The sequence below is a fragment of the Heterodontus francisci genome, chromosome 4, assembly GCF_036365525.1.
Source record: "Heterodontus francisci isolate sHetFra1 chromosome 4, sHetFra1.hap1, whole genome shotgun sequence".
Classification (NCBI taxonomy): Eukaryota; Metazoa; Chordata; class Chondrichthyes; order Heterodontiformes; family Heterodontidae; genus Heterodontus; species Heterodontus francisci.
This window is the reverse complement of record NC_090374.1, coordinates 117,123,504-117,135,726: the sequence shown is the minus strand read 5'-3', so window position 1 is coordinate 117,135,726 and position 12,223 is coordinate 117,123,504. Positions and strand designations below refer to the sequence as shown.

Below are 12,223 nucleotides of genomic sequence, written 5' to 3'. Positions count from 1 at the left end.
GCTAACCTTATATATTCATATACAAGATGAAAGAACAGCCACATATTGTTACAAAATGGAGTATTTACCCAAGGCATTGTGGGACCAGATTGGCTAAGTCACCTCCCTGAGAATGGTACTGCTAGACACAGACAGTTAGGCTGACCAAGCAGGGCCCCTCATATTAGTGCATAAGGCAGCTGCTTTGGGTAATTGCAGGCTGCACAAAGCAACTAGAGATGCAGGCCTGATAAAGGTAGAAAGATTCATTGTGAAGACTCAAGGATAGTTGACAAGGGGGCTTGGTAAACATCCTGAGATGGTCTGGGGTCTACCATGCGCTATCCCCACAACCACATGATGCATAATTAGTAATTTTATTGGTAATGAATATAATGTATATAATCAATAATGGTTATGATTGAATCGTGTCCAGCTGGGATGAGCTGAGTAACTGTATATCTGTTGTGGATTTTCCTTTGTTCAGTGGAGAAGTGCATGGTGAGCCCAGCGTCTTGCTCCCCACCGGTGTAAAAACAATAAACCATTTGACGATTGGAACAGACCTGAGTATTGAGTGGTTCATTTAGTTATCCCACTCTAACAATGTCAAGGACAGTCACTCTCACCTCACCTCTTGAGTCAGCTCTTTTGTCCATGCTTGAACCAAGGCTGTAATGAGGTCAGGAGCCGAGTGGCCCTGGCGGTGTTTGCCATGTTAAAGGGGAGGATAGCATCTCTGTCAGTCCTCGCGCATTTCAACCCACATGTGGAAACATACATCACAACAGATGCACCAGGAAATGTGATAGGAGCTGTACTCTCAGTGCATTACAGGAAGCCAACAACCGATCACATAAGCGTCACGCCCGTTGTCGGAAACTGAATGCAAATACTCCACTGGAGAGTGGGAAGCACTAGCCTGCATCTATTTTGTATACATTGGCACATGTATCTCTATGGTAGGAAGTTCACCTTCCAGACTGATCACCAAATGCTGACTACATTGTTAGCCACGTCAGGATCTGGTTATCGACCTCTACGCATCTACTGATGGTCTGTTTGCTTTAATCAGTACAACTTCGGGTCGAGTATCTCGCAGGTTCACGCAACCGAGTAGCTGACATGCTTAGCTGCACTCCTATCACAGACAGCGTTTGTGATAGCGAAGCAATTTGTGACATCGAAGACTATGTATTTACAGTGATTTCGCAACCACGAATCTTGTGACACGAGAGGAGTTGAAGGCAGAGTTGGTGGCAGACAGCGTACTGCAGAAAGTAAGCCAGTACCTAAAAAACAACTGGCCTCGTGAAATAGAGGAAGAACTGGTCCCGTACTACAGAGTATGCAATGAACTCGCATTGTTTGATGACAACTGTATTGCACCCAGAACTCGAGCAGTTATACCAAATCGCTACAGCAACGGGTGTTGCTTAAGAACCTAGGATGGGCCCATCGTGTCTGCACCGGCTCTCTGAATGAGCAATTCATCTAGTGCCGATCCCCTGCCTTCTCTCCGTAATCCTGCACATTCTTCCTTTTCAGATAACAGTCTAATTTCCTATTGAATGCCTTGATCGAACCTGCCTGCACCACAGTCTCAGGCAGTGCATTCCAAACCTTAACCACGCACTGCGTGAAAAAGTTTTTCCTCATGTTGCTTTTGTTTCTTTTGCCAATTACTTTAAATCTGTGCCCTCTTGTTTGCGATCCTTTCACGAGTGGGAACAGTTTCTCTCTATCTACTCTGTCCAGAACCCTCATGATTTTGAATACCTCTATCAAATCACCTCTCAGCCTTTTCTTCTCTAAGGAAAACAGTCCCAACTTCGCCAATCTATCTTCATAACTGAAGTTCTTCATCCCTGGGACTGTTCTCATGAATCTTTTCTGCACGCTCTCCAGCACTTTCACATGTTTCCTAAAATGCGCGCCCAGAACTGGACATACTCCAGCTGAGGCTGACCTAGTGTCTTATACAAGTTCAACATAACCTCCTTGCTCTTGTACTCTATACCCCTATTAATAAAGCCTAGGATACTGTATGCTTTATTAACCACTCTCTCAACCTGTCCTGCCATCTTCAATGACTTGTGCCCAGGTCTCTCTTCTCTTGCACCGACTTTAGAATCGTACCCTTTATGTTATATTGCCTCTCCATGTTCTTCCTACCAAAATAAATCACATTGTAATGATTACAGAAAAAAACAATGTATGTAAGTGCAGGGATAACATGGACAGCCAATGTGCAAAGAGAGTATAACCCGTGCGTTTAGGTGCACATAGGAAGCGCTGCAACAGCACTTCGCTGTTCCGAAGAAGGGTCACTGACCCGAAACGTTAACTCTGCTTCTCTTTCCACAGATGCTGCCAGACCTGCTGAGTGATTCCAGCATTTCTTGTTTTTGTTTCAGATTTCCAGCATCCACAGTATTTTGCTTTTACTTCGCTGTTCTTTGTTGGCTCTGCGACGCCTCTCTCCTCGAGCACTACCTGCCCGAGCGCGCGTGCTTGTGAAGTGTGCGCAGAGCGCTGTGATTGGCCGATTGCCGGGGGCAGGGCCAGGGCCGCGCGCGCTGCTCTTTTTGTGCGCGTGCGAGGAAGAACTGGACCTGTGCAACATCGAGCATCTTTCCAGCCAAACACACTGAACAGCAGCTTGCAGATACAACGGACAGTGTTCGAATTGCAGGGTAGTATTATTTAGCAAGGGAAAGAATACTTTATTTAAAAAAAAATCTGTTATTGGAGTTTCCATGGTTTCTGTGTAAATGTCAGCGAAATCTTGAATAAACGTCTGAGAACGAGAGACTCTGCTTGACGCAGTCAATGCTGTTCTCCATGTGCTAGTGTTTTCTTCATAATACGATACACGCCCAAGGCTTTATCAGTTTAGTCGTGCGATGTTTGCTTTCGAGGCTGACGGTTGCTATGATTAATTAAAGAGAAAAGAGAGGTGAAAGAATGAAAATGCTCCGCTTTCGCAGTTCAAGTATCAAGTCGTTGAGCCAAGAAATCAAATGTACAATCAGACTGCTGGATGACACTGAGCTACATTGTATTATCCAGGTACAGTAACGGGGCCAATCGGTTTAACATTTAAAAAATTCTGCCACAAATAAAGTCCTTCAAAGATTCTTACGTGATTGGAGAGTTTTCCAATTGAAACATGAGTGATATTTGTTTATTTAGCTGTAAGTTCTGCAAAGCCTTTTGTTTTTCATTTTGCCGTGATAAGGTAATATTTTGATGTATATATTATGAATATATTATGAGACGGTAAATTGAAAATGCACGATGGATAGCCATTCACTAACATGTTATTGAAATAGGTTGAAGACTCGGATACTCTCCCTCCCCTAATTATTTTACTCCAGAGTGACAATGACAAAATTATTACAACGATGTTACGATCGAAATGACAGCGATTAATTGTTGCTATTGATAATCAATTAATATGCTATATGATCAGGATACATTTACCGATACCAGCTATCGCCCTGTCTGAAAATGTGTATTTTTTTTAATGGAGAAAGTAATATTTGTATGTGTTGTGTGAGCACACACGTGTTTTTTAGTGGGTTTACCGTGAAGATCCAATTTTGATAATTTTTTATATTTCAAACCTCTCGATTTCTGGACGCTGGTGAGAATGGTTGTGCGTGGAGGATTTGTTTTATGTTTGTCTTTTATGCTTATTTGCAACACGTGAATTTCCTTCCAGCGCCCTTTTATATATATCAGTTTAATATAAATTCACTTATTTTATATATACTGTTGTGCCAAAATGTGCCGATGCTGAAATCAATATTGTGCAGTACCACGAATAATGAGACCGTTTTCATTTAAGCTTGCAACCATATTAAATACAGAGTAAAACATTTTTGAAGTTTTATCTTTATTTCAATTTCACCACATTATTTAAAGCATTCATGTATTAAGAATTATTTTCCCATTTATATTACCATTGTATTTTAACAGCATTCATTAGTTTATTTTAATAATGATATTCCAATTTCTAGAAAATTGGCATAGCTGAAAGATACAGTACGATAGGTTTTGATTGGGCATGCATTTTAAATCCATGCCAGCTAACAGAAATTACATGGAACTTCGTGATCATTTATTAGAAATGATAGCCTTTACATCCATCCTGAGTAGATTAAGCTAGGAATATCGTTGTCATTGCAAATTAATGTAACTCCTAATCAACGTTCTGGAGTCTTTTCCTTTTTTGTGAGTCTTAACCATCGCTGTAGATTGTAAATTCTACAGTTGGTCTCCCAAAGGTACTGTGGAGCTGGGTTAATCATTTGTATTCTGATACATAAGTGCGAGCTTCAAAATGGGTCATGATTCCTTTTCACAATATAATTCAGATGAAAAATCTATTATTTCAACTGGCTTTCAGTGTTTGAAGATGTCTAGAAAGCATTTTCTAATCTTCATACAGATCCAAGGGCAGTATGCTTTTTCTAAAGATCATACTTGTCTGAAGGAAATATTTTTGAAAGACTCGAAGTGATAATTCCTTTGCACTGCTGCTTTTTTTATTTTATGCATGCATACCAAACATAAGATTTGTATGGATTGACTCAGTGGATGAAGAGAGCTAGAATATGCAGAAATCTAGTGCTGGATTTTGTGCTGGAGGCAGAGCCCCTGGCGCCAGGTTGAAAAGGCAGCGGGAACTGCCAGTACTGCAGAGGCCTCGGACCCAGATCCATTGCTGGAACCCCGGAACAGAGGTAGGTGAGGCGGGGTTGCCGGGGCCAGTCCGGAAAAGGGGTGGTTGTGCAGTCCAGGGAGAGGGGAGTCCCGGAGAGAAAAGTTGTTCCTCATGGGGGTCGTCTGTGGGCCACAAATTGCCCACAAAGGAGGGAACCCCCCCCAAGCCCACAGGGAGGGCGCCCTGTTTTACAAGGTGTCTTCCCCATGCAGCAGAGGCACTCCCTGCCGCTGATAAGATCCCAGTGGTGGTGGGAAGAGGCCCTTAATAGGTCACTTAAGTCCTCAATTGGCCTTTGGGCGGGAAGGCTGTCGTTGGCCTATCCCGCCCCCAGGAAGATCGCTGGGCGATGGGCCCTCTGCGCCCCCCCCCCCCAAAAACCCGTCACGATACTCTGTACCCACCCCCTCCTCAGGGGGCCTCACAAAATTCCGGCCTGAGTTTCTCTTTTTAATTCATTCATAGGCCATGGGTGCTGCTGGCAAGGCTGGCATTTATTGCTCATCCTTAGTTGCTCTGAGAAGGTGATGGTGGGCCTCCTTGAACCACATATTTTTTATTTTTTGTAGTAGTTTGATACAACAGAATGGCTTGCTCGGCCACCTCAGAGAGCACTTAAGAGTCCACCACATTGGTGTAGAACGTGAGTCGCATATAGGCCAGACTGAGTAAGGATCGCAGGTTTCCTTTCCAAAAGGATATTAGTGAACCAGTTGGGTTTGTATGATGTTCAACAGCTTCATGGCCACTTTTACTAATGCCAGCTTTTTATCTATAGATTTTTAAAACTGAATTCAAATTCTCAAACTGCTATGGTGGGATTTGAATTCACATTCTCTGGATTATTAGTCCAGGGTTTTGGATTACTAGTCCAGTAAAATTACTATCTTATTTCTCCTCTCCAGGAAACTGCAGAAATGCCTTCACGGTCCTAGATTTAATATCCTGACTTTGGACATTCTAGCTTATCAGTTATTTCTGTAACATATAGAACAGGTACAATTCACTGTGTGGATAACTAATGGCTGGAGTAATTAAAAGTTGTAATATATTCCAAGTATTCAGATTACATTATAAATTATCAATTGCTCAGTGGCTAATGCACTGTATCTGTTTTGATCCCAAACCATACATACCATAAAGCACCCTAAACCATACAGGCCAAGAAGGTCCTAAGTTCCTACCCTAGTGTATGCTACATTATCTAACCTCAATTAGGAGACACTGCAGACCCTACAATTGGCTTCAATTTCTACCAACTAAAGAGAAGAACAAAAAGCAGCTATATCACTGATCACTGACTGTGATGGAGACCGCACACACATGGTCATCAGCTGAAGGCAAGATCAAGATTGACTGTGATGTCCCCGTGGTCAAATAGCCCATTGATACTGTGTAGCCTAACACATTAAAAACAGCCTTGTGAGTAAGCTATCAGAGGCTGCTGGCACCCCAGAGCGGTATCCCAGTATGACTCATCGCCTTCAGGATAGGAGGTAAGCACGAGTCATCATGTCCAAAAAAGAAAGGGAGAAACTTAAGAAAAAATTTGGGGGAAGTGGGGAGAAGGTAGTTATTGATGGGGGTGTGTGGGGTGGGGGGGGGTGGTGGTGTGGTGTCTGCACTTGTACTTGTGACTAGAAATAAGTTACAATATATACAGAATTTCTTCAACAGTTCATTATCACTTAGGAAGTGTGAAATATTTGCATCAGAACACCCAACAATCCTTCAGGGGTACTAATTGAGATTAGATAACTTAGCATACACTAGAGAAGGGACTTAAGAACTTCTTGGTCTGTACGGTTTAGGATTCTTTATGGTATGTATGGTTTATAATCTAAGCAGATGTGGTACATTAGCCTTCAAGCAATTGATAATTTGTAATGTAATCTAAATGCTTGGGTAACAATTATGAGGGCAGTTATGTGCAATATTAATACAGGAACAAAAATGTTAATACAGAAAGTTGAATAAGGTCACAAGGAGTAGTGTACATATATCAAAATATATCTAAAGGAAGTGGGGATGGAGCTAACGGAAGGACTTGCCGTAATATTCCAATCTTCCCTGGATACAAGGGAGGTGCCAGAGGGTTGGAGGGTGACTAATGTGACACCCTTCTTCAAGAAAGGGTGTAAGGATAGTCCTAGTAACTACAGGCCAGTTAGTTTAACATCAGTGGTGAGTAAGCTTTTAGGAACCATAATCAGGGAAATTATCAACAGACACTTAGAGAGGTTCGAGTTAATTAGGATATCCAGTATAGATTTGTAAAAGGCAGATCATGCTTGACAAATCTAATTTAATTTTTTTTGAAGTAACAGAGAAGGTTGATGAAGGGAATGTGGTGGATGTTGTTTATATGAATTTGAAGAAAGCATTTGACAAGTACCTCATAAAAGGCTGGTTAACAAAATCGAAACTCATGGAATAGGAGATTCAGTGTTCAATTAGATAAAAAAAAATTGGCCTATGGACAGACAACAGCGAGTCGTAGTCAGTGGTTGCTTTTCAGACTGGAGGATGGTAGACAGTGGTGTTCCCCAAGGGTCAGTGCTGGGACCACTGCTTTTTCTGATATATACCAATGATCATTTGGTAGTACAGAACTTGAGGAATGCCCTTTAGGGAAGGAAATCTGCTGTCCTTACCTGGTCTGGCCTACATGTGACTCCAGATCCACAGCAATATGGTTGACTCTTAAATGCCCTTCTGAAATGGCCTAGCAAGCCCCTCAGTTTCTCAACGGCAATTAGGGATAGGCAGGAAATGCTGGCATAGCCAGTGATGCCCACAGACGCATTAAAAAAAGTGGAAAGTGGGATAGGGGAAGGAAAACAAAAGGGAAGGTAGGTGATAGGGCAGAAAAGATTAACTGACAAAGATGTCACAGAACAAAGGCTAATAGTTGTAGTAAAAGACAAAGCATTAGTCCAGAGAGAGTGTTAATGGCAGAATAATGAAAAGCTCTGTCCAAAAGCAAAAACCTGTAGAACAAGTTTAAGACAGGCCCATGGTTAAAAAATAAAATAAAAAGGCAGTCATGCTGTGAAATTGTTAAACTCAATGTTGAGTCTGGAAGGCTGTAGAGTGCCTAATCAGAAGATGTGGCACTGTTCCTTGTGCTTGTGTTGAGGTTCACTGGAACACTGCAGCAGGCCGAGGACAGAAATGTTGGCATGGGAGCTGGGTGGTGAATTAAAATGGCAAGCAACTGGAAGCTCAGGGTCATGCTTGTGGACTGAGTGGAGGTGTTCCGCAAAGCGGTCACCCACCCTGCCTTTGATGGCCTTTTCCTATCGCAATGCTTCGTAAACCGAGTGCAAAATCAGGAATTCGGTGCAGAGGGGGAAGATGGTGCTGCTTTTTATTTGTTTTGTTTTACCTCCAATACCTGGTGAGTGTTCTTCTTCTGTCTCCAAGCCAGGAGACTGTAACTTGCTATTACTTTACTAAATTCATAACTAGTTAGCTAATCAAATAAATAAATATGGCAGGGCAGGTGGTGTGCCGTGACTGCAACCTTCTGGTTGTCTTTGGAATGCATAGTAGTACCAATCAACCATATCTGTGGTAAATGCAACTTGAGCAACTTTGGCTCAGAGTTACTGAGCTAGAGTCCGAGCTCCAGACATTGCAGGCATCAGGGAGGGGAGAGTTACCTGGACATTTTGTTCCAGGAGGCAGTCACACCACTTAGGTTAAGTAGAACTTTAGAGTTGGTCAGTGGTCAGGGACAGGAGGGTGTGACTGAGAGTCAGACAGGTATGGGGTAGAGGCCTGCTACCCGACCCGACGACATGTGTCAGGTTTGGGTCAGGTCGGGCCCATCTTCTGAGGCCGGCTTTCGGGCTTGGGTTGGGTTGGGCCGAGTCCAGATCGAGTTGGGTCAGGTCAGGCTGGACACACACGGTGAGTGCTCTGCTAGTAAGTATCGAAAATAAAAAAACTTAACTGAGCTTGGAGTCTGGGACGAAACTGAGTCTGCGCAGTGAGCGAGTGACATCACTATGACATCTCGCGCATGCGCTGCAGCTTCTTGCAGGTTCGATGTCAGGAAAGTAAGTAAAGGGATGGTTGGATCGGGCCAAGTAGTGGCAGGTTTGGGTCGGGTCTGGCTCGGTGCAAAATCGGAGGGACTCGGACCGGGTCAGGCTCGGGCCCGCTGTGGTTTGGTTGGGTTCGGGTCGGGTTCTTTTTCCTGACCTAAAGCAGGCCTCTAGTATGGGGATCCAGCATGTAGCGATGGAGGAGCCTCAACCATTGACTTTGACCAACAGGCACTTGCTATTTGTGTGGATGAGAACTAGGATTGCAGGGTGCATGAGAAAACTGACCATGGCACCATGGTGCAGGATACCTTTCAAGTAGGGGGAATGAAAAGGAATATGTGAGTGATAGGGGACAGTATAGTCAGGGGGATAGATACTGATCTCAGCTGCCGCGACCAGAAGCTCTGAAGATTGTGTTGCCTGCCTGGTGCCAGGGTTAAGGACCTTCTTGCAGCTGGAGACAAACAGAGTGGAAGGGAGAGGATCCATGCTATAAATAGACTTTACTCAGTGTACTTAACAATTATTGTTCATAGGAAATGGTATGACCATTGCTAAACTTCATGCTAGATATAAAAAGATAGATATCAAAACCGTCCATATCCCCATCCCTCCTATCTTTGTAAAGTCCTCCAGCCCAACAATGCCTAACAGTTCTGCGTTCCTCCAATTCCAACCTTTCGTGCGTCCTTGACTTCTTCTGCCCCACAACTCATAGCTGTGCCTTCAGCTGCCAAGGCCCTAAGCTCTGGAATTCCCTTCCTAAACCTCTCTACTTCTCCGTCTCCCTTTCCTTCTTTAAGAACTGCCTTAAAAGTTACTTGTTTGAACTAACCTTTGTGTACCTGTTCTAATGCCTCCTTCTTTGTCAATTTTTCTTGTCTGATTACACTCCTGTGATGTGCCTTGGGATGTTTTTCTACATTAAATGCGCTCTATAAATGCAAGTCGCTGTTTTGAATATTGCAATACAGGAAGACTACTGGTACCATAGAATGGATTTCCTTTTAGTCATTTGTGAGATGTAGATGTTGCTGGCAAAGCCAATATTTTATTGCCCATCCTTAACTGCTTTTGAGAATGTGGTGGCGAGTTGCCTTCTTGAACCACTGCAGTCCATGGAGTAGGTGGTGAAAACCTTTGAGGAGTCAGAAACTGAGTTACTCACTGCAGAATTCCCAGCATCTGACCTACTTTTGTAGCCACAGTATTTAAGTGGCTGATGCAGTTAAGTTTTTGGTCAATGGTGACCCACAGGTGGTGTTGGTGGGAGTTTCAGTGATGGTAATGCTGTTGAATGTCAAGGAGAGGTGGTTAAATTCTCTCTTGTTGAGATGGTCATTGCCTGGAACTTGTGTGATGCAAATGTTACTTGCCACTTCCCAGCCCAAGCCTGAATGTTGTCCAGGTCTTAGTGCATCTGGGTATGGACTATTTCATTTTTTGAGGAGTTGTGAATGGAACTGAACACAGTGCAATCATCAGCCAACAGTCCCATTTTTGACCTTATGATGGAGGGAAGGTCATTGAGGAAGCAACTGAAATGGTTGGGACTAGGATGCTGCCCTGAAGAACTCCTGTGGCAATGTTCTGGGCTGAGATAATCAGCCTCACACAACCACAATTATTTTCCTTTGAGCTAGGTATGACTAGCCAGTGCAGAGTTTTCCCATTGACTTCAATTCTACTATAGCTCCTTGATGCCATGCTCAGTGAAATGCTGTCTCGATGTCATGGGCAGTAACTAACCTCACCTCTGGAATTCTGCTCTTTTGTACATGTTCGAATCAAAGCTATATTGAGACCAGGGGCCATGTGATCCTCACAGAACTCAAACTGAGCATTAGTGAGCAGGTTATTGATGAGTAAATGCCACTTGCTAGCACTGTCAACGATCCCTTCTATCACTTTGCTGATGATTGAGAGTAGACTGATGGGGTAGCAATTGGCCAGATTAGATTTGTCCTGCTTTTTATGGACAAGATATACCTGGGCAATTTTTCACTTTGTCGGGTAGATGCCAGTGTGCAGCTGTACTGGAACAGCTTGGCCAGGTGTGAAGCTAGTTCTAGAAAACAAGTCTTTAGCACTACAGCCAGAATGTTGCCTTCTGCATTAGCCTTTGTTGCATCCAGTGCGCTCAACTGCTTCTTGATATGAATGTGGACTTGCTAGCATCGTCTACAACCCAAGAAAAATAGTCCAGCTTTGTGGTTGTAGGGCATCTAATGCTGTCTGCTATTAGCTAGACATGCCCTTATCCTTCACTAAATTGCTGAAAGTGCTAGCAGTAAGGCGAGGGAGACCAGGCATCTGGGACCTGAGTGAACAGGGCAAGCAACTGTATATCTCCTTAACTTAATCAGATTGAAGAATTGTGAAATAAACATAGGAATGACAGAGAAGAAAGTCTAAGTTAGAGTTCAAATTGTTAAATCTGGTAGAGAAAGTGAAATAAAGAGAGGGGAAGAGAGATTGAATTAAGAGATAAAAAAGAAAAAGTATTTTTATCATTTTAATTGGACATTGTAAAAATCTCCAACAACGATTAATACCTGAAGGAATTAGATTCCACACTTTTAATAGTTAATTTTCAGTGCCAGCGAGATTGATTGGCAGTAATCTACAGCTGACACATCATTAAAAAATACCTGCATTTGTAATACAAGACTTAAATTTATGTGACAAGTTTACTTCATATCTTCCACACAAATACAACAACATTATGCCATTTCAATGGTGAGGCAGAGAGAGAAATTACATTTTTACGAAGCTAACAGCAGACAGGCGCAACTCGTATTGACATTTAACTATGCATCTGCCCCTTGCTTGAAATTGTTGTACTATTTACGTTTAAATAACAGCAAGCACCATTAGCTTCACCATTATTTTGACTGCAAAATCTGGGCCAATCCTTTAAAACGTGATTAGTTCTATGCAAATTCATAGAGTCGGAGTCATTTACGGCACATCAGGAGGCCATTTGGCCCATCGAACCTATGCTGGCTCTCCACAGAGCTATGCTGTCAGTCCCACTCCCCAACTCGATCCCTGTAGCCCTGCAAGTCTATTTCTCAAGTGGCCATCCAACTTCCTCTTGAAGTCAGTGATTTTGTCTTTGCCTCCACCACCCTTCTGGGCAGCAAGTTCCAAGTCATTATCACCCACAGCGTAAAAAAGTCTTTCCTCATATTCCCCCTGCATCTTTTGCCCAAAGCCTTCAATCTGTATCCCCTAGTCCTTACATCATTTGTTAATGGGAACAGCTTTTCCTTGTCAAACTGTCATAATCTTGTACACTTTTATTAAATCTCCCCTCAATCGCCTTTGTTCTAAGGAGAACAAACTCAGCTTTTCCAACCTGACCTTGTAACTAAAATCCTCCATCCCTGGAACCATTCTGGTAAATCTCCTCTGCATCCTATCAAAGACCCTCATATCCTTCCTGAAGTGCGGT

At 43.0% G+C, this 12,223-nt stretch overlaps 1 protein-coding gene across 2 annotated transcripts in view; it reads left to right on the top strand.

Annotated features, from left to right (window-relative positions):
* Positions 1–2,946: 2,946 nt before the first annotated feature.
* frmd3 (FERM domain containing 3) overlaps positions 2,947–12,223 on the top strand; it is a 387,539-nt gene continuing 378,262 nt past the window's right edge. For both annotated transcript variants that reach the window (XM_068028875.1, XM_068028873.1), the window contains exon 1: positions 2,947–3,051. In XM_068028875.1, the coding sequence (XP_067884976.1) occupies positions 2,947–3,051 (105 nt within the window). The remainder of the gene's footprint in view (positions 3,052–12,223) is intronic.